The 22,193-nt window shown below is 36.3% G+C and overlaps 1 protein-coding gene across 2 annotated transcripts in view; it reads right to left on the bottom strand.

The window, feature by feature from the left end:
• BNC2 (basonuclin zinc finger protein 2) overlaps positions 1–21,446 on the bottom strand; it is a 233,101-nt gene extending 211,655 nt beyond the window's left edge. The window contains exons 1-2 of one of the 2 annotated variants that reach the window (XM_074812594.1): positions 21,426–21,446; positions 20,505–20,705 (exon numbers count right to left, since the gene is read on the bottom strand). In XM_074812594.1, coding sequence (XP_074668695.1) covers positions 20,505–20,705; positions 21,426–21,446 — 222 coding nt within the window. Of the gene's footprint in view, positions 1–20,500; positions 20,706–21,425 lie in introns of those variants that run through there. The other variant, XM_074812595.1, reaches the window with a different exon arrangement.
• Between the last annotated feature and the right edge of the window lie 747 nt (positions 21,447–22,193).

Genomic DNA, 22,193 nt, shown 5'->3' on the forward strand with positions numbered 1-22,193 from the left:
AAATATTACGCACGCACGCACATGCATATACACACACACGTGCATATTACGAGCTTTATGCAATGAGAAATATGTTAATTTACTCAGCTCGGCAAGGCACATTTGGTGAGTGTATTACCTGGATTAGCTACAATAACAGAGGGGAAAAGCTGGGGTAAGCAGGCTGAAGCCCTGTGTGTGGCCAAGGCAGCGGGAAGCAAGGCAGAGAGAGAGAGAATGAACCCAACAACACAACAGTGGAACAGGCAGCTGGCCTGAGATGCTAATTCAGCGCTTTAACAAATCAATGCCACTTGAAAAGTACAATGCGAGCCCTCACTGGGTAGATGTCAGGGGACCGAGAAAATGCATTCTCAAGTATTTCACATTAAGAGGGAATAATGTGTTAATTTATAACTCTTCACCCTATACACTTGGATTATCCATCTGTGTCAGTGATTTGACTTCTTAAATTTATCAAAAACATGCGCAAAGGGAGGCATCTTCTGCTAAAGCGTTGGGAAATAGCGATTCAGAAACAGCCTGCCCTATCTGGTTGTTGGGTGGAGGGCTGGGGTTTTTGGGGTTTTTTTTGTTTGTTTTTTTCTTTTTTTCCTTTTTTTTTTTTTCCTTTGGACCCTTTGGTCAAACGAAGGCCTTGCCTTAGTAGTGGCTGATTACATTAGGTACCATCCGTCAAAAGTGACACCATAGAGCAGCAAAATCTTGAATCAGCAACCTGAGATAGCATCATCAGAATTTAGTTTAAGGAAACTTAGCAAAATCCCTCTGCACACCTAGCAGAAGAGAAGCTGCTACAATTAAAATGCCATTCTAAATGCCAGCTGTGATCTACAGACACTACCTACTGAAATACAAAGAAGAGGAGGCTGGAGGGGGAGAAATAAATAGGCATTGAGATGGCTTGTATGTATAAGGAGTTTCCACACAAACGTGAAGTAGAACTGTAGTAAGAAAAGTGTTACTGATTTCTTGAAACTGTTTCTTAACAAAACCTGTTCATTTTAATTATATAGACAACACTATTTCATATGCATAGGGAATCTAATGTCAGTGCAGAAAACACTACTCAAACCTAACTTCCTTTTGTTTGGAAAACATGTCTGTTTCACAATTTAACCTTTGTTGGTTAATTTTCTGTACATTTAAAGTGCCAAGTTACCTGCATGAGAATGAAGTCTGGTTTATGTCTATTGAACATGTACGGCTCAGACAGTGGTAGTGTATCTTGCCACCTAAATATTTTCAGCATAATGCAGAGAAGCAAAATCCAAAGGAGCAATAGGGAGACCATGTCCTAATTAGGATCAGCTTAATAATATTTTATGCAAAAATACAGTGGTTACTGACCAGTGTCAAACAGTTATCCATCTGTGGATTAGATATTAATAAACAAAACAAAATTAGGAAGAGCAAATAATTTCTAAAAACTCCTGGAAAGCATAAGTGGCTTTTACGGCTTTAGATTAAATTAAAAAGGCGTGGACAACTTTCTAGGTGCTTGCATAATTGCCACTTCTATTTCATTGTATTTGTACTACACAACGCCTACATTGTTGTAGGAAATTTTTTTGGTCAATTATACAATTGCAATAGAAGCAGACACTCTTATTTTCAGAACATTCATATGTAAATAATATGCTGATGAATGGAAATTAGATGCTATAGATGATACGTAAGTATCCACATCTAGTAAAAGTAAATGCTACTTCACTTAAACAGACTTCAGTACTACTGCTTCTGCCATTCCCTGCTTCCCTAGTACAGGCAGGTACAACATAAGATGAGGGTAGGTGGCCTTTCGGGGGGTTTCTGATGGCTGTGAAATTAACCTAGAGAAACAGAAGCTGGAAAATAAATCTGGTTTTGACAGGAAAATGTTTTATAATTTCATGCTTTCACATGGGGGCTTTGTCTTTTCTTTTTGATTATTTTTTTTAAAAACAAAGACCTTGAAAATATATTTTTTTGTTTCCATAAAGAATGCAAAATTATTTTCTTTCGAAACAGGTCACCCCTTAAGGAATATTTCATATTTCTGGCACTGTGCAGCACCTCTTTTCCTTCTCTTCACATGAAACCTTATGAAGGATATAACATGCATGCTTCATAGGCTTGTTTAAAACCCTAAAGAATCCTGAGGGGGCCTTTAGGTCTGTTTATTAATTATAACCCAGAAAGGTACCACATATGTGCACTGATTGCAGAAAGTCTGCATCCTAGCCTCTTGCACGAATTTCTATTCCTGTCTGTCCCATCCAGGCTTCTCCCTAATATAAGCTATCTATTCTTATCATTATAGTACGTTTAATCCCCCTCTGTTACTCCCTTCCCCCCCTTTCCAGACTCACCTAAGGGGTTAAAAGACTAGAGTACATTTGTGACTTGTCAGTGACATATAATACCCAGGTCCTTCATGCAATCAACTTTTACTTGACATGTATTTGCTCATCACAGGACCCGCATTACTACTGGGAAAATGAAGAAAAACCTAAATTAACACTTGACATTCAATATGGTCAAGTCCTTAATTGGCTGGGCTTCCTGAGAAAGCAATTTTCTATTCCCCAAACTGTTCGTGTGTCATGTGTGGAGTGCAGCTCTTGGCCATCACTGCTGTCCCTCGCTCACTCTAATGAGAGCAGATGAATTAGTGCTACGTGACACGATTTTAGCAGGGCTCCCTCCTTCCCTCCCCCCAGTCCTTTTCCGCTGTTAGTGACAGCTGTGTGGCGGGGGGTGGGGACAAGGACACTAAGAAATGCCAGTTCAAATAGTTCTGTGAAGACTGAATATTTTTGAAATATGAAATGTTTTCTTGATACTCCTGGAACCTTGCAATTTAAAAGTAATAGGTAGGGAGAAGGGGATGCAGCAGTATAAAGATACAAGAAAGTAGCTGAGTTTGGCTGGATACAAATTAACTTCTAGCATCTCTACCATCCCTCTATTAACCTGTAGCAATCTAATTAAAATGGAAATTTCCTATACTGGAAAAGTAGTTTAAAAATGTTTAAAGAGTCACTAGCTAAATGAATTTGCGAATTTTTTTATGTCTACTTCATGTAAATAAAAAAATAACTTTTACAGCATGCTTCCCTGTGTGACAAAGATCATGTACGACAAAAGAACGTTTGTGTGTCCTGTTTGGAAATGACAACCATTGCATTCAGTTTATTTTTAGTATATGGGAAATTTTTTTCATCCAGGATGGTACTGCTCACTTTTCAATATAATGTTAAATTCTAAAATGCTTTAACTATTTGAACACCAATGGAAATTCCATACGGAGTTCGAGTCTTTCCTGAGCGTTTGCCAGCTGATGGGAGAATGCAATTTGTATCGCTAACATAAAAATAAAACAAATGAAAGCAATGTAAATAACTGGAGTTTCAGCTGATATCAAAGATCATAAATCAGGAAGAACAGAGACTAAAGAAGCAGGATATTCAAAATAGTTAAATTAAATTGCCCACAAAAAAGAATGAAGTATATACATACCTGAACATTTATTATTCAAAATGCACAAATGTCTACAAAATAATTTCCAGTAGACAGCTCTGTGGGTCATACGGTTTCACTTGGCTTCTTATATGTAACAGAAAAAGCAACATGTATGTCATGTATTGTGAATGACCTTTTAAAAAATCTGGCATTGCACAATCAATTTAAGCAAAAAATTCTAAGAGTTATATTAACACTATAGCTGAACTTGTCTCAGGAAGCGTCCTTGTCTCAGAAAAAAAACAAGTAGCTTTGCAATTTTCAAGTTACCTCTCCAAATCTGAGCCTGGCCTTGTAAAGTTACATTACGTCAGTAATATAACAAACAAGTGTGGACTGTTAGTTACAAGATAAGAGAATGACAACATTTTTGCTGTAAAATACATTGATAAACATGCATTATCACAAACAGAAGGGAGATTTTTTACTGTATGTTTCTACAGCTATGACAAAGGTGTGTCACTTTTGTGGCTATGGTTGTAAATATTTCAATAAAGCGGCAACAAAGTTTAAAGACTTGCTTTTTCTTATTTGCTTGTAAAACATCCTTTAGTTATTTCTGTGTTTTCAAGCTATGCAGAAGGAACACATACAGCTTTGGTCACAAGAATTTGTAGAAGACTTTAAATGTTTCTGTTTCTCAGGTGCTGAAATAAGCCCTCGAAATGTAATAAAAGCTCCAAAATTAAAATATCAGCCATCCTCACCATTACATCTTCACACAAAAAACCCCACCAAACTGAATGAGACCACTGGTCATACCTGTATCAGCAGAATGCTAAACTCCAGAGCACTTCACTGCCAAGAAACAACTGTACCTTTGAAGCACTTGTTGGTGAGGAGAGAAGTGGTTATCTTTTAAAACAAACCCCAAACTTTACTCCTATTATTTTTTTTTTTCAAGTAACAAGTACTGTAGCAGAAGCATCCTCAAGAAACAAAGGGCACAGCGATCTAGCTAATAGTGTTGTGGTGACCTTTGAGGCACCGACTAGTCCGTCAAGCACCATCTGCTATATGTACAGCATAGTTAAGAGGAGGATTATTAACTGGCCTAGAATCTGAAGAGCCATTTCAGTCTTAAAAAGAATATGAACTGACTTTACTGAACTTGTACAGATTGAGCTTCTGAGTGCCACCAGTTAAGAAAGCCTTCTACTTCCCAGGATAGGATCCAACTATTATGTTGAATACATGGCACCTCTCAAATTCATCCCAAGTTTTGGAACACTAATATTAAAGAAGCACTGTACCACAAATCACCTTTACTATCAGGAAGACTACCTCTACTGCTGACAGAGATCACACATACAGTAAAGTTCCTAGGAAACACAGAACTATTGCCTAATGGAACTGAAAGACATGCATTAAAGAAGGCTTAGCTTTCCCTAAAAATATTAATTCTACTTGATGCAGGCTATGCAGCACCAGCATCCTGATTTGGCATCCTCAGATTTTAATCATGCAACCCCCTTCACATTGCTGGATGAGAAGTAGAAATGACAGCAAATAATGGGTCAGAAGAACTACTTGCTGCTAAACTGGAAAGCTCCTTTCCTTACTGCCTACAGTAAAACAGCCCATTAAGAGTTGCTTTTTGATTAAAAACAAGTAAGTAATTTCAACTATGGCAAAGTGACATGTTTTAACTTGACATTTTGTTAAGGATGAGTACCTTGTGAAGCTCATAAAAGAGTGAAGAGATTCAGTGGAACATTAAGATTTACTATATATACTCAATGCCACTGTCACTTCTGTGCAAAACACGCCAACCCGGAAATATCTGACTCAACAGCCCTAAGGTTATTTAGAATAGAAAGTGAGATTTTTACATGTTTCACTTTGATGCCATGAGAGCAGCTGCATTAAGTTCTCTCAGTGGTTTTCAAAACCCAAATAAAATGCTTGCTCTGTGTTTTAAAAGTTACTGTGCAAATGTGCCACCCACCCAGTCTGTAATAGCTTACATTCACCATTTTCAGAAAAGATAAACACAGGAGAGTAGGAAATGATAATATAAAAACAGCCTGGCACGTGAAATGAGGAAAAGCATTGTAGACTATCTGGCAATACAAAGCACACAAATGTTATGTTGTGAAAATTAATAGCATCTGAAATTATACTCCCATCCCAGCACTCTCCTCCAACCTAAACCCAAATTAAAGGTATTTTATCTAATTCCCAGTTGAGAGGTTGCTAGAAGTGGTAAGTCACAGCTGTGTTGACACTGAACTTCTTGAACACAGAATACCAACGTCACACTCACACACTTTGCAGATGCTTCGTTATAAGCAGCACCAGTCACTTGATTTGAAATACCTAACCTAGCTGTAAAACAAACTCTTAATCTCCAGCCTCTTCTCCAGTTAAAGTCTTCTTTACAGTTCTGGAAACACACCAACACCTTATTATGTTTATGCTAAACTTATCTGCATTTTGATTGGAATTTTACAGTGACCAGTGGTTCAACTCAATGGTACCTCAGACACTGTTGAGAACAGGCCCCACTTACTCATGGTTTTAACTAGATGCTCTCTCTTTTTGTTCCCACAGAAATCTATAACACAGTGACCTTCAATTTAAAACACAAACTAATTAACTATCCATTCTGTTGAAAAATGTTGGTATAATGTTGATATCTGATTTGCCTGGAGAATTTAAATTATGAACAGACTTATTTTTCCTTGCAACACAATAGACAAAAAAGCACAGGACATCAAATTCTGCACACAGCTAAATGATGCTTCTTTATACCAGATATCAGTATTTGCTTTGATACACCTTGTTTCAGAAAATTTTATTCTCATAGCACTCTTCTTCAGTCAACAAAATTACAACTACCTGTGTAGGTGATTATGCTGTAATTGACTAGTATGGAAATTACAGCACTGATGCAACACCTGCACAATAAGTTTACTTCTGAAGACTGCATGAGTTCCATCTAGTTCCTGATACACCATTGAAAATTTGTGCTGGAGCTAGAAGCACTGGCTTCAACAACTTTCAAAAACCAATGACCAAATTTAGCACTTTAATAATGACTTTAATAATTACAGCAACCTCTGAGGTTTTACCTTCACAAAGACATATTTTCTAGACTACAGCTGTCTAACACTACAATGCTGACTGTTCTGAGGAGTTTTATGATGGTCAATGACTATTGTACATAAAACTTACTGCAAAGCTCTAGCAGCACTATGTTTCTTATAGAGCTGACCAGCAGCCACATTTCACTCCAATTAGGAGGCAGGGACCATGTTTCTCCTAACTGTATTACAATAAACTGACTCAAAAGCCCACACTGCAATTCAGCTAGCATTTCTTAAACCCTTACTTTGTTTTTTAGTATTTTAAACTACGGGGTTTTGTATGCTCTTGGGGCCACAAATGCCTACATTTCTTGATGTCAATTTCCATATCTACATTATGGCAGCAGAAGAAAAAATACCCTGAATTCCAATCTAGAGAATATAATGGATAAGAGTAATAATAAAAAAAAATAATTAATGAACATATTTTATTTGGTACCATGGAACCAGTGACAGTTTTGCAGTTCTTTTCAGTTAGTCTCAGACAGCATAAATGGTTTAACAATGGATATTATTCATAATTCAAAATGAGAGTTCTTATCAATCAATTACATACTTAAAAATGTAAAAAGAAGCTATATACACTAGATACCTGAAATGATTACAGATAATATCACAAAAATCCATTTAGGCTAGGTAAAGTACGATACAAGTATTTTTAAAGATGAAATTATTTAGAACGTGGATCATTTTAAGGACTGCAGAGTTAGCTTCAAGAGAAATACTTTTCCAATGGACTGCTATGTTTTTCTATAGATATGTCCAGATTCTGTGTTACGGTGGTTACATAGATACATTATTCATGTACTTGATTCATTAAAAAATTATTTACAAGGATGCTGTATTATTGGAATGTGGATTTTTTGCATGGAGGCTGGGGTGCGTTATGACTCTAATTCAAAGGAGGAAGAGAGAAAGGGTTACAGGATTCATAAAAAAGTATGTAGACGAGATTCCGACTGGCACATAGTGTGTGATAAAAATCAAATATGGAACATAATGGGACATATGGAAACATATCTTTTGTGCAGGGAAGGATGAATCACAAGTTCACAGCTGGAATTTATGTGGATCCTTATTTAGTGGAGCATCTGTAGCCACTGTTTAGCTACATTCCCACATCAACAACAAAACAGTGCCACAGAAGAGAACACATGCATCAAGCTCCAGCTGGTATCTGCGCCCACCACTCCTTTCTTTTCCCTAAAGCTACATTTAGTCAGTTTTCTTTTTACAGTTTGTAGGTGTATAAACATGCATACGCAAGCCAGTGGACAGAATCAAAATGCCACACCTGACCACTGCTGAATTTTGGAAGGGATGGGGATGTGGTATAGAAAGGATAGGTTCAGAAAAAAGCCCCAGTCATTTAAAAACAGTCTCATGTCTATAGCTTTACTTTATGCATTTTACATATTTATGTACTTCATGTACTTTACATGTTAGAAAAGTTTTATTTCAGTTTGGTACCATTAAAAAAGGCCTTTAAAAAAGCAAACTGAAAAAATCACAGAAAACATGATTGTATAGGTCTATCTGGAGCAAACCAGATATCAACTTCATAATTATAAAATTGCATGTGCATTGAATTGCTTTAACATTTTCACACCTGACTTGTAGCTTCCCAACATTAACAAAAAGCAAAATAAGGATCTGGAGAAGTCATTTCACTTCTAAGCATCTTTCGTGCAAAAGATACATAAATACCAACTAAAGATGTTTAAAGTGGGGTTTGATTTGTTTTGGGGATTTGTGATGTTTTACTTTTTAAGACCATTGCTCTCTATGCTATGAGTGAATTTCTTTCCACTGCCTTCTGAAGGATTTTGCTAATGAAGATATAGATTAATGAAACATACATTTTTATGCAAGAATAAAATTGCATTTTAAAGTAAAAAAAATGCCCAGTACTGAGTTATCAGAGGATTTTTTTTAAACTAGCATGCACCACACAGTTTCTCTTAAATGTGTAATTAAAATTTTGAAGAATCTAGATTTTAAAGGTCATAATTCTATAAATAATGCATTAGTTTACATTAGAGTACAATGCTCTAATCTCTTCCCAAAATTTTACTTCCACAATTATTTCTTCACTTAATATGTATTTTAGACACGCTCCATCACGGAACAAGCAAAACATAAACTACCTCTTCCTGAAGAAAGACTGTAGGAAAAGCCCTCAGACCAGGTCTGTGATTATAGACCATACTTGTACTGATTTCAGTGAGGAAGGGACCAGGCAGTTAAAATTAACATTTCCTAGTGTTGTATTGTTTTTCCACATAAACCTTTTGTATCAGCAGAAGAGTTTGAGATACCTTGGTTTTGACCTGTAAAAAATGTACTGACAGACTGACTACCTCAAACAAGCTTTCACATTGGGAAAAACAGATAGAAATTATTTTAAATAAATTAACAGGTAAGTCTGATGATGTAGGAAATTTACTAACCATTTTTCCTGTTGTCTGAACATTTTCCATAGTCTTGGTTGTGTTCTAAAACCCAGCTCTTTTACTTCTCTCCTTAGACAATCAGAGTGAGAAGCCACTAATGAAACTACCCTCATTAAGAATACACCAGTACGTACCTACCTCAATTCTTCCTCAATTTTTAAGGAAAAGAAAACAAAAAATGCCACTTTACAATAAGTGCTATGCCAAAACTAGAGTAGCATTTTCCTTGGAATGAAAATTCACTTATCATGAGAGAGATTCTACATTTGTCAAGTTCTCGTAAATAACTTATCTTTGAATTGCTAAATACTAATTTAATATTACAGCTCATGCAACCAATTTTATTTTTTAAATATTTAAGGAAGACAATGTCTTCAGAATGCTACATCAAAAGGTAAAAAAAAAAGACACATTTCCAAGTTAATTCAAATGTTTCAGTTGTCTGTCTTATTTATCCCTGCAGAGAAAAATCAACACCTCAGTAGATTCCAGAGCAATATTACAGGAGGTCTTGCAAAATAGTGTAATAATATTCTGTTTAGATTACTTTGTCTTTTGTGTTTAAAATGATTTTGTATTCTAGGAAAGAGGGAAGCAAAGTGGGAAGAAACTGGAAATTATACATGGCACAAGACAAACACAGTCAGCCATATACATTTCTTAATGTAAAACAGTGTTTACTATTCAGCTATCACTATTCTAGTAGAAATCCAACATTTTTTTAAAAGTAGAACAATGATAAAAAAATGTAATAAGTAAAATCTATGATAATGAGATCCCATGCCTGACAGACAGATGCCATACCTTATTTCGATACATGAACAAAAACATGTATGCTGAGTTGAGGGGTTTTATTCTAGCAGAAATTAAATGATTGATAGCCTCCAGGTTAAAATTTATTTTCCTTTAACACTCTGATCATTCTTTCTCATTTCCTCTTTCTCTTCCCCCCCCCAACCCCCACCCCCGAACTGAACTTTAGCATTGCATTAACAATGCTAAAGGATGGGTGGATAGGAGGATCTATTAAAATGAGTAACTCACTGCGTAAGGTACTTTTCTTGCAGCATGCTCCATCTGCATGAAGCCAATGTTTTGGTGTGCTGTCTGCTGCTGTAACCACTTCTCTCCCAGATATCAATGAAGCTGTGCATACATTTTATTTTTTTATGCAAATTATGGCTTTGGAGAGGTCATGCCTCAACACCATTGAATTAATAAGCTGCCAATCTGTGATATAAAGAACATATCTATAATCATCAATCACTTCTCAGATTATTAGATTGTTTCCAGGGCATTATAAAACCCATTAAATATCGGGCATTTCTTTATGGCATTCTGCATAAAGATGCAGCAAAGCATATGAATAAATCTCTTTTGGGGGAAGCTTTACAGAGAGCACTTTTCCCGCTATCTTTAAGGACACTAGCAGTTAAAGAGTGAGCTGTTTCATAAACCTGTTTGTACACCAATGTTCAAGTTACACTTGAGGGACATGGTAATTTAGAAAAAGGATTTTTGTTTTAAGGCTTTGAATGCTAAAAAAACCCACACCACCCCAAATCCTGAAAAAAACTCCATAAATAAATCCCATTATTTAATCTTTAATAAAAAATAGAATCCTTACAATCTGTAGCACAAATGATAAAAGTTCTTACACAGCTGTTACGTTTTTCCTGGTTTAGAAACAGTAAACCAGAAGTTGTTTTTGCTTTTCATACCTGCTTTTCACAACCTCTTCTTCCATGCATTCTAATTTAAAAGAAAAACTAATATTAGATAAAGCAACACATAATTTGACAGCCTACCAGTTAAATTCTGACAGGGTCAATAAAATGAGAGCTTGCAGGAGTCCCAGATGAGGAACACTTTCATGAATGCCTCCATTGTGTAAACTCTCCGTATATCCTGCCTGCAAATGACAGTCATATGCCACCAGCTGCAGGAGGCATTCCAGCAATGTCAACTGCTGTGGGGCATTAAGGCAGGGTAGATGAGTTGGTACTTCTTTATATTTTTCCCTGGCTAGAACAAGGGCTGTCATGCTAAACTCATTTAAGCGTTATTTTTCTAAAGACTATGGTGTTTATTTAGAAATGTAAAAAAATATATAATTAAAGCCTCGCTAATGGAGCTCCTCATGTTAATAGTAGTTTTATAATATAAAGCCAGCTGGAAGTAATTATTTTTTTCCTTGCATACTTTTCATTAGTTTGTACCTCCCTCCTCCCCAAGACATATACTTCAGATGTTCTTATCAAATTTATGTATTTTAAAAAATAATCTGTCCAGGGAACAAACAGCCGCTAAAAGTTACAATAGGAAATGTGAAAACCTCTGTGTCTACTACTCAGAAATACAGTCACTACCACTTCTGAGGAGACTGCTTTCCTATGAACTCCATTTTATAGATTGCCATAAAATTTAAGTTTTAGAGAATTCCTGAAAAACAAACAAACAAACAAACAAGACTTGGCACATTTTTAATTAAGAACTAAGTCTGAACACAGTGATACAGGTTTGTGTCTAACTGGTTTTAAAAAGCTCACTTATGTGCAAGTCAATTATTTTTTGTCTACTAAGACTGTGTAGAAAAAAAAGTGTTCAAGCATTCCACGAATTTAATTTTCCCATTTTTCTTGCTATTTATTTTGTCAAATAAACACAAAGCTTGTATTTGAGATATAGGAATACAAATATACTGAGGGCTCCTTTTTAAATATTAGCAATGCCTTGGTTAAGAAATTGTGCAAAGTAGAGATTAAACTGAGATGTTTTTCAGCACCTTCCCTGTGATAAGCCAGGGTATCACATATTTTTATCATGCTCTTGCATACAGGCACACCAAAATACAAAACACTGAACTCTTCGCATGTCAGCACCTACATTCAGCCATCCTTGGAAGCGATGCTTCTCCTCTCTGCCCCTCATCTCTTCCTATATTCCCTTATAATCAAGATTGGTTTAATTATTCAATTACTACCAAGAAGAGTTTTTCTTTTAATACATGTTCAAATATACATACAGAACAAGAAAAACTGTAGGGAAAGAAAAATGAGGAAAGGCATTAATAAATAAAGGATATCAATAATGATCTATCATAAAATGACATTTTGCCATTGTACTTCTGCAGGAGCCGTAACATCTCACAAGACGTCCCTCTGAAAGCAGCAATAAAACTGCAGTACAGTACACAAGGTCTTGTATTCTGTGCAGGCAAAGGACAATGAATATGCTAAAAGGAAATCAATCTGCATAAAAAGATCTGAAAATAACATCTTCAGGTTTGTTTGGTTTTGGTTTTTGTTTTGTTTTATTTTTTCCTTAATTAAAAAACAAGGAAGATAGAACACTTTGGAAAGCCAAATTTTTATGTAAACAAGATTAATTCCTTTCAAAATGCTACCTAATTGATTAAATTACCTTTATCTTACTGTGTTGCTACTCTTCCTATGGAAAAGTTGGCAATTCCAGTCAGCAAGGAGTCTTGCAAATATTTCCCCTCCAATTTAATTTCATGTTGAATTACACTGCCCAAATTTCATTTTGAGATTTCTGGTTCAAGAAATTCAAAACTTCAGAGGGAAACTATAAGCAACCATAATTTTGCACTGGCTTTCAGGGTAGCCCATGAAAAACTGAGCTTTGAGTAACTTACACATAAAATCATGCACAGGCCTATAATGTCTAAAAGCTCAGACCTGAGCAGAGACTTTACGGGTTTAATTTCTGGATTGTGATAAAACAGGAAGCCAGGTTTAGATTTCTTTAAGAAAATGCAATGCCTTTTTTTTTTTTTTTTTTTTAAATGATGTTCATCTCATTAGCATCTAAAGAATAGAAAAGATTAAAATACACAAGAGCAACCACTGTAGAATCTTGTCTTGGAAAATACCTGCACATTTAGCTTCATAAAAGTTACACATGTACAGAAGGTTTACAGAATTCAGCTCCTAAGTTACAGCTCACTCTGAAGGCTAATACACTGCTATCTGTAATTCTGTACCTAAACTATATGCTGTCCTTGATGCATGACAGGGCCTCCAATGACATGAATGGAAAACACATGCTCAGATCATGATGAGGATATGACCCTTTATATTCTATTTTCCTCTCACTGCTACATACCAAATGTTGAATAGTTCATCTGAAAAAACTACATTGTATGACATTTTCATTCAAACTGTTCAAAGCCAGAATTATTGCATTTTAAAGTTACCAATCTTTAAGAAATACACTATGAAATGCATAAAGAAAATACATATACAGGGAATCAGGTCTTCCTCCTGATAAAATAAACCTCCTGGTTAAATAAAGTTTAAAAAGAACCACCACAAATAAACAAATTGTGTTCATCAGGTGTGTCTCACTGTTCCCCAAGCTGTTAAAAATTACTGAGAAAAAGAAGAGCAATTAAAGCTCTTCTCAACATTAGTCGCAGCAGGTATCACAAAAAAACAAAGACATTTACCATGCCACTCAATTTCGTCTATAAGGGGCATATTCCAAAATGCACAGGTAGGCAGCCTGCAGCACCGATCTCTACTGACGTATTTGTGTTGGGGTCCACTTTGAAATAAACATAATCTCAAGTATCACAGCAAGTTTACTTGCCAGTGACAATACATTTCCGCTTTAATGACACCACCAGTATAAATTTCCTCACTTTCCATAAAGCTTCTTAAAGTATCACTTATTATTCCCTTTATAAGAAAAGCTTGCTGATTTCTGTGTTGTGCACGGGAAGGAATGGCAGGATCGTAATTGTGTCATTTTCTCTTCTGAACTCCTGTGCTCTGTAAGTGGCAGATGACACTCTTTTCCTTTGCACAAGTGCACAGATACGCATCATCAGTAGAGGATGGGGATGCAATGACTTCCCGAGAGAGTCAGAATAGCATCAGTGGTACATTGTTGGCAAGTTCACACTGATCAAAGCAATTCTGAGATGCTCAACCCCCGCCCCCCAAAAGAGATGGCCTCTCTATGACAAAATGTTGTGTGACACAGCCGTACAAGTGGCACTGTTTTCTTTGTCAGTGAAGGAAAATCATTTAGAAAACAGTTGTCAAGTATTTCAGCAAGGGAAAAGGGGCATTAGGGCATTACTATAATGAGTGGGATGAGCAGTAACAAAGCAACAGATGCCTGTCCACAGGCTGATGTACAGTCTCTTATTCTGGACATTTGTTAGACAGACTGATGTTAAGCTAAAAAACACATCTGCCTCACTGAAAAACTGGATATAAACACACAGACTTTCATTTAGTAAAACTGCTTTTTAAGTTTACCCTTTTCTACATGGCTTGGCAAAAAAATAAATCCCTTAATTAGTTTATCTAGATGCTGAAATTTTGTCACTATGCTCTATGATAGTAAAAAACTTCATTAGTGATTCTCTGTCTGAACTAAAAGATTAAGGGAAGCAACAATGGAATTCTCCCTTTCTCCCTATTCTCTGTTTCAGCCTTCTCTTTCTTGAGCCAGTATGATTCATCACCTCCTGGGTATACTAGGAGCCCCAAGTTTGGAAATTCTTCTAAACTGCGAAGAACCAAATCCTTTTACAAAAGCACAAGCACTATTGTTTGCAAAAAATAACTGAGCAAAGAAAGATATACACAGCATATGTTTTGAGCATTTCTAACAAAAAGTAAAAGCTCTTTAAAGCTTTTGTTTCTGATTGTACTTTATGACGACAGTTCTGTATCAGTGAACAGAGTGTTCCTTAGCAATCAGCACAGTGTCACAACGACCTGGCAAACGCGAATGCTTTCACTATCACTACAGTCCTTGCAATCTTGCCTCAGCTGTGACCCATTCACTTTTGCCCCAACTTCACTAAGATGCCTTACTCAGCATCTAATTAGTTAGGGAAGATTTGCCTTGGCTCTTAACCCTGACATAAGAGCAGGAGACTCTGCTGCTGTTATATACCAAATCTGTTCTGTCACTACATTAATCAAACCCCCATAAAATTATGCATGAATCAGTAACTACTAAAATACAAAGTAGAAAAATAGAAAGTAGAAAAACTATACATTTTAAAATGTTAAACACCAGTGCTTATTGCACAATGTATTTGAGCATGTGCTTTAATATATGCTTCATCGCTTCATGCAGATTTTACAGATTTGTGCATACATATCTCAAAGTTAAGCAAAGATCTGACAGTGTTCTTAGCACATCATCAACTAAAATATACAATGGCACAAGTATGTTCAAATGCTGTATGCATATATGTGCAAGATTAATATATAGAGAGAGGAACGGGAAACATTTTGCGATGTTTTAGTTCTCCTGCAAATACTGAACACAGTAAGAGAAACTATTGAGAGGGGTTTTTTTATTTTTAATCATGTTATCATGCACAGTCATGTATTTATCACTGCATGTACTTGTCTGTCGAGTGCTATACGCCATACAAGACATTCTGTGCTTTTGTCATGTACAATATTTTTCTAATGCCTCTATTCAGAGGCACATCAGAAGCAGCACAAAATTCTTGATGCAAATATTTTTAATTTGCTAAAAGGACATGAACCATTACAGGTCTAAACCATGCTTTACCAAAACACCCAACAAAATTAAAACAAGTGTCTGAAATGAGACAATGTAACCTGATAAAGCTTCTGAATTCCTACTAGCACATGAACTTATTCATGAACAGCAAAAAAACCCACCCACCTGGGGTCAGCTAATCTTTAAAATGGTGTGATAAAAATGTATATATTAAACTGTTATGTTTGCTGATGCTTACTGACAAAGGTGATTGTTACCTACCATATACTACAAAATGCATTTTACCAATGTTAATCTTCCTCCCAGAATGTTCATAATAAATCAATGTATGGAATTATAGCCTGTTGTCAAATTAAGTTTGAACTCTTTTTGCATGTACGCCTATATTAAAAGAATAGTTATATGCTACAGTAAAACAGTTAATTACTTAATAAATGTTAAAATTGCATACAACCTCTATGACCAGCAACCCAGGAACATTTAAAGAGCTTTCACCTTCAATACATTAGACATTACACTATGCTCCTATTTTTAAATACTGGTTCAATAAACAGTTTATGTGCCTATGTCTACATCAGTGTTAGGAACTATCAGATTGAAGAATACAAGTACAGCTCAAAACAGGCACTGCACATCGTGTACAGTTGAATACTTCTAGCAATATTAATGCATACTCCACATATTGTAAGTCTTATTTAGTTTTCCTCGGAATAAGCATATATTTATGCAAGGAAAAAAAGTTGAATTTACTGTACCATATCTCTCATGAACAGACGCGTCTATATTAATATACATCATTGATTTAATTTTTAGTTTTCTTGCCTTCCCACTCACCTATCTAGAAGTGATTTCTCTGGTGATAACTAACACATCATGCTAATGAGAGAATCTAATGTACAATAGAGAAATGTCACTACTAATAATATTTGCATGAAGTTAAATAAAGCAACTGTAAGAGAATGTCAGACAGTTGTTCTTTAATAAGATACAGTTACACAATGAAATTATGTTGTTAATTTTGTTACATCATTGAGTGAATCCTCAATTACTATATAATGACGCACAGATCCATTTATAATTCTGATATACTGCTTTTTCACTCTCACATTGAAAAAAGCTTCTGGAAAGGCTATTACCTTCTTATCTGAAACAGATTAAACCTACTTCTTTCTTAACAAAAAGGTACATGGCTCTGGCATTTTGTGTCACTGTGGGTTACAGCCATTTCTCTTATGGTCTCACTTCTGAATGACTTAAAAAGTATTTTAGAACATTACAGCACTTAAGGTAACTGGATGAAGAAATATGACATTTCCTATCCTGACAAATGCACAAAACATTTATGAAAGCAGACAATCACAAAAGCCTGCTTTTTTAAATCAATCAAATGCAGAACTTCTTTTCTGTTGTTAACAACTCCTTGCCAGAACTAGAATGGGCAGTGGGTGCCCTGGACTTAACCAGATGAGCACGGAAGAGAACCCAAGGGTTTCTGCTCATTCTCTACCTGTCACTGATCAAAGTGACCCAAAGAAGCACTCCTTTTTAAAAGTTAAGATTTATGCCCTTTGAGGTTATCACACATTCTTCTGTATACAGAATGGGATGACCCTTTTCAAGCGAATCACACACTTTTATGTGGACAAAAGGTGCACAGGCAAAACAATGCAGTCAAGTGGCCATGTCATAAACTTCTCACAGGTAATTTAGGAGACTATTCCTCTTCTCCTCTCACCCCACCATAATCTAAATTTGCTCTGGAATATGGAAATGCCATTTTCTTGCGCTCCATTCTCTAAGAAAATAAACCAAAAATAAATACCATCATAATAGCCAAAACCTGTATAATCAATCCTAATTTTTCTAAGACACATACAGTTCCTTGTCATAATGAAGTAAGCTTTCCTTTTATTCTGAAAAAAGTTATTCATTTCTATAGTATGCAAATAGCAGTGCAAAGTGAATTGAGAGGTAAGAGGAAGGAGGGATTGCAAGGTTTTATTTTGTTCTAAATCATTCTTCTTGCCATGCTTCAATCTTTGTACTAAAAACCTGCTTGAGATTAAGTTACAACTTCAAGGAAAAGTGATGGGACTCGACGTTTGTTTGCTTCTAAAATACATGTGGAAAGCCATCATTATACTTCGAAATTTAAAAAACAAATCTCTCTAGCATTACTATGTATAGCTGGAAAAGTTTCATTAAACAGTTCTTTCAAACCATGCCAGCAGACTTTGCTTGCAAGTTATGTACAATTCATAACTTCATGTTGTTCGTACTCGTGAAAACAATTTTTCTTAAAGCATAGTAAAAATTAAAAAAATACTTACATTTCCAGAAGATGGATTGAAAATAATTTTTAAATGGATTAAAATAGGTAACAGAAAACAATATTCAAAATTTTCATGATTTAGAAAGAAACAGTGGCACTTAAGACACAAACGTGCAGCTGCACTTGCACACAGTCTGTGCTTACAGTCTGCGTGAGCTAGCAAGTTACAACAGCCTTAAGTCAGAAATATAAAACAAAATATTATCCTTAAAGAGGAGAGAAATGGGTTTAGCAAAATAACTTACCCTCCTCTTAAAAGCATGATGAAAGCATATTGGGACTGATTATGCTTAGCACATGATAAACAAACAAACAAAATATGACAAGGAGATTAACACAGTATGTGAATGCATTAAGTACAGACTTTTAAGAAATAAATCTGTTCGACATTACCACCTTTGCAGTGCTACTGTGTGTGTATTCCAGTGGAAGGATACACACTGATGCAGCATCTACCACACATTTAGTCATTTAGTACATTACTTCTTCTATAGAGAATACAACATGAGCACACATGTTCAACAATGTACAAAATCCAGTTAATACTCAAGAATTAGCACATTTAAAATATTATTTACAAAAGAAAATAGAAACCAAACAGCCTAGCTTACATGCATAAATGTTTGTCTTGGTCTAATAAGCTAGTTGTCTCAAATTATTTTACCCCCTTACACATTGTGATGCTCTTTTATTTAGTTTTGTTTCCTTTTGTCAGTGTTGAACATTTTCTAGTATTCCAGAGACCACAGAGGCTAAATCTGTTGAAAAAGGTCTAATACTAAACAGGCAATCTAATACTATCTATGTGGTTCAATCGTCATTTATCAATTGATCGTTATCTGGATCTAGTTATGTTAACTCTTTTGTGGCTGAAATGGAAAGAACCTTGTCTCCACTCCAAAAATTTAATCCCACTTCTTACTAAAAAAATACAGCAAGTAATTTGAATAACTGCTTTCCATGCTATTGCTCAATATCAGTATAACCAATGTGTTATGTATCAGACATACATACAGCTGATAAGGCTTGTAAGCAGTGCAGTAGCAGTTCACACTTTCTAGTGCCAAGCAGTGTTTTTGAAATGTGCACCTCTACCAGGAAATGAACTTTTTTACTTTCAAGAATAGGAAATTGAACAGAGTTGCTTATTTGCCTTATGTTGATTACATTCTATACCAGCATACTGTATCAGCAGTAATCAGGGTCCCTCTACAGGATATATCAAAATATTCCTTATTCAAATGCCTTCATCCTGTCCTGAGCTATACTGCTTAAACTGTCGTCCATAGACAACCGCTATTGGTTATTAACTATCTGCTTTGGAGTTTTCTTGGCTTTAAAGTTTTCTTTTAATTAAATTACCATTTTATGGCCAGTATTCAGGCATGCTTTGTTACTGTAAACTATAAAAACCTAATTACTTTCCCTCGCCTTTCTTACAGTACAACGCCTCTCAGGTAAATGAGTTCATTCATCTTATGTCCACCATTAAATAAATGTCTAATATTAATATACAAATCATTTACTAACTCATCTTTTGGCTAACACAATATTTCAACTACTACCAGTCAGTGTCAGACCATAATTGGAAACTAGTTTTCAGAAAGGCAAAACATCCCCTGGTAGCGAGTCACCCTGTTAAAAACCTCCAGGTTGAACTTCCCTCCCCTGCTTGAGCCCCGTCCAAGCAGAAAGTTTCTCCCTCTCTTTTTTCCCTTTCCCCCCCCCCCCCCTTTTTCTTTTTTACCCCCCTTTCCCTTCGCCCAGAAGAGCCAAGCAATTGTGCAAGATTAGCCACAACACACAGGGCGCGTATCACCAAGTGCATGGTACAGAGACACTGGCTCCTGTGATTAATTATCAGTTATTACTGGCCTTGCAGTAACATTTTCGCTTTCCCGTCAGAACCGGCATACCAAACTGCCTTAAACGCGGCCCCCGGTGAAGGAGCAGCTCTGGGGAGGACGCCAAGGCACAGCTCCGCAGAGAGGGGGGGGGAGAGAGAGGGAGCAAGCGGCGGGAGGGAGCGGGAGAGGGACCCGAGAACTGAAAACTGTCTCCTGTAACGACCCTCACTCAGCTCCGCGCTGGCAGCAGCTCCAGCAGGACGGCTCGCCGCTTCTTCCTCTGAATAAAACTGTGTTCTGCCACATGAAGTCAATTACGCCGTTCTGAGGGGCCCCCTAAATTTAGTATCAGTTTGATTTGGGGGCTTATGTACTCAGGAAGAAAGAAAGGAGTTTTGCTGGGATAGCAGATACTTTTATTTATGGGACGGGGGAGAGCAAGGAGAAAAAGACTGGAACAAAACAAAAGCAAACAAAGAAAGAAAAACAGTCTTACTAAGAGCAAAGCTCTATTTGAAAACTTTAAAACAAATGCTTTGCTTTTACTTAAAGCTTTAATATTTTTTTCTCTTTTAAAAAGGAGCCCTTAGGGAAGCAATGAAGTAACCATGCACATTCCAATGACATAGTTATGACAGTTCAGAGGCTAACTATGTAGTGATGAATGAAACAAAAATGAAACGTGGAAAGAAAGAGAAGAAAAAAAAAAAAAAGAGCACAAAAATGCCATGTTTTAAAATAAACGAAAGTAACGTACCTGTTGGGACATTCTGAATAAGAGGTTAGTGTCAGTGTTCTGCCATGTCCCCATGAAACCAGAGTCGGTCGCTGCCGTTCTTGTTCCGAACTGCATGGAGTTGTCAGTGCAGGAGTCTCTTAAAGTCAAGTCTCTTGCCCTCTTTCGCTCTCTGTGTCTCTGTGTGTGTCTGTCTCTCACATCCACTTCTGCCTCTTCTGACTGAAAAGTGAAGGTGGATTTTTTGAGCCTCTTGGCAGCCAGTAGCAGGAGTGTAGTGTAGTTAAGAAGCTAGCTGCACTGTGCGTTTCATTTGGGAAGGGGGGATTCAGTGGAGAGGGTCAGAGCTTCTTTCGCACCTTCAGCAGAGATACCCCTATCATTTATGCGTAGATTGTGACTCCCCAAGCTCGCCTTTGCTCAGTTTAACAGCTGCCTGTCAGGTGTGCATGCAGCACTAAGGAGACCCAACCATCAGCTTCAAACTCTCAGCCACTGGATGTCATTGGATAGCAGAGCAAAGAGTCAACTGCACTGCTCCACTGTCAGGCACCAAATGACATCCTGCACTAACCCTTCAGTCTACAGATACACAGATACACACACACACACACGCACATTCTCTCTAAGTAGCACAATGATCAGAGTGAATTGGAAGAAAGAAAAGGCTGTGGCCCTTTCCCTGTCTTTCTCTGTTTTTCCTCAACAATGCTGTCAAGTACAGCATGTAATATCTGACACTTGCCTACCACACAGGATTAGCCAATCTTAAAAAAAAAAAAAAAAAAAGAAAAAAAAAAAGCAAGCAAGCAAGCAATTACTCTTAAATACAGTCAATATTCACTCAGAAGTAAAACATAAAAGTTGGCCTAGTTATTTTCTAAATATTAGTCAGACAAGAATTGTGGGATAGTCAGTTCCTATCCCAAATAAAACTCTTACCAAAGACGGGAAAAAAGACATGATCCAACTCCTTTTGAAATAAAACCAGAAAGTCACATGCACATTTCATCTCTCACACCCCTCTCTTCCCTTGCCCACTGCTAAGTGTCTTAAGCAGCATCGTGAGCAAGAAAGGACGGAAAAATGAAAAAGCTAGCCCATTCTTCCCCTCCCCCAGAAGATCAAAAGTAGTTTTCTGTTTTGTTTTTTTAAGTAGCTGATTGAAGCAGATACAATACACCTTTCAAATCGTAAAGAACAAAGAAATTAATCACAGAAGAAAAGAAGCCAGTCCCACACAGTTAAAAAGTAACGCAAAAGAAACAATATTTTTCCTTTAAGATCTTTCTTCTGTACTTAAGGTACAGTACAATATATCAGGAAAAATAATACTACTACAATACTGGTTTTAATTACAATGGCTTTTTAAAGGGAATCTTATTTGAAAAATTCTCTTACTTCATCCTTTACATACAGACAAGAAATGATAACTGCAAACAAACTTCATAAATATAAGACAAAATTCATGCAATCTCATAAAAAAAACACCAGAGTATTAAAAAAAAAAAAAAAAGCTATCCTTTCCAACATAAGGAACATTCATCTTCTAATAAAATCTACAAATTTAGGAGGACAAATGTACCACTCACTGCTTTTTTCTTAACTCAGGAATAACAATAAACCTCACTCTCTGGAACAACAAAAGAAACAGAAGAGAGCTTCAGTGGCAGCTCTGTGTCATTAGTGTGCAATGAGAAAAGATGAGAA

The sequence above is a fragment of the Strix aluco genome, chromosome Z (assembly GCF_031877795.1).
Source record: "Strix aluco isolate bStrAlu1 chromosome Z, bStrAlu1.hap1, whole genome shotgun sequence".
NCBI classification, from domain to species: domain Eukaryota; kingdom Metazoa; phylum Chordata; class Aves; order Strigiformes; family Strigidae; genus Strix; species Strix aluco.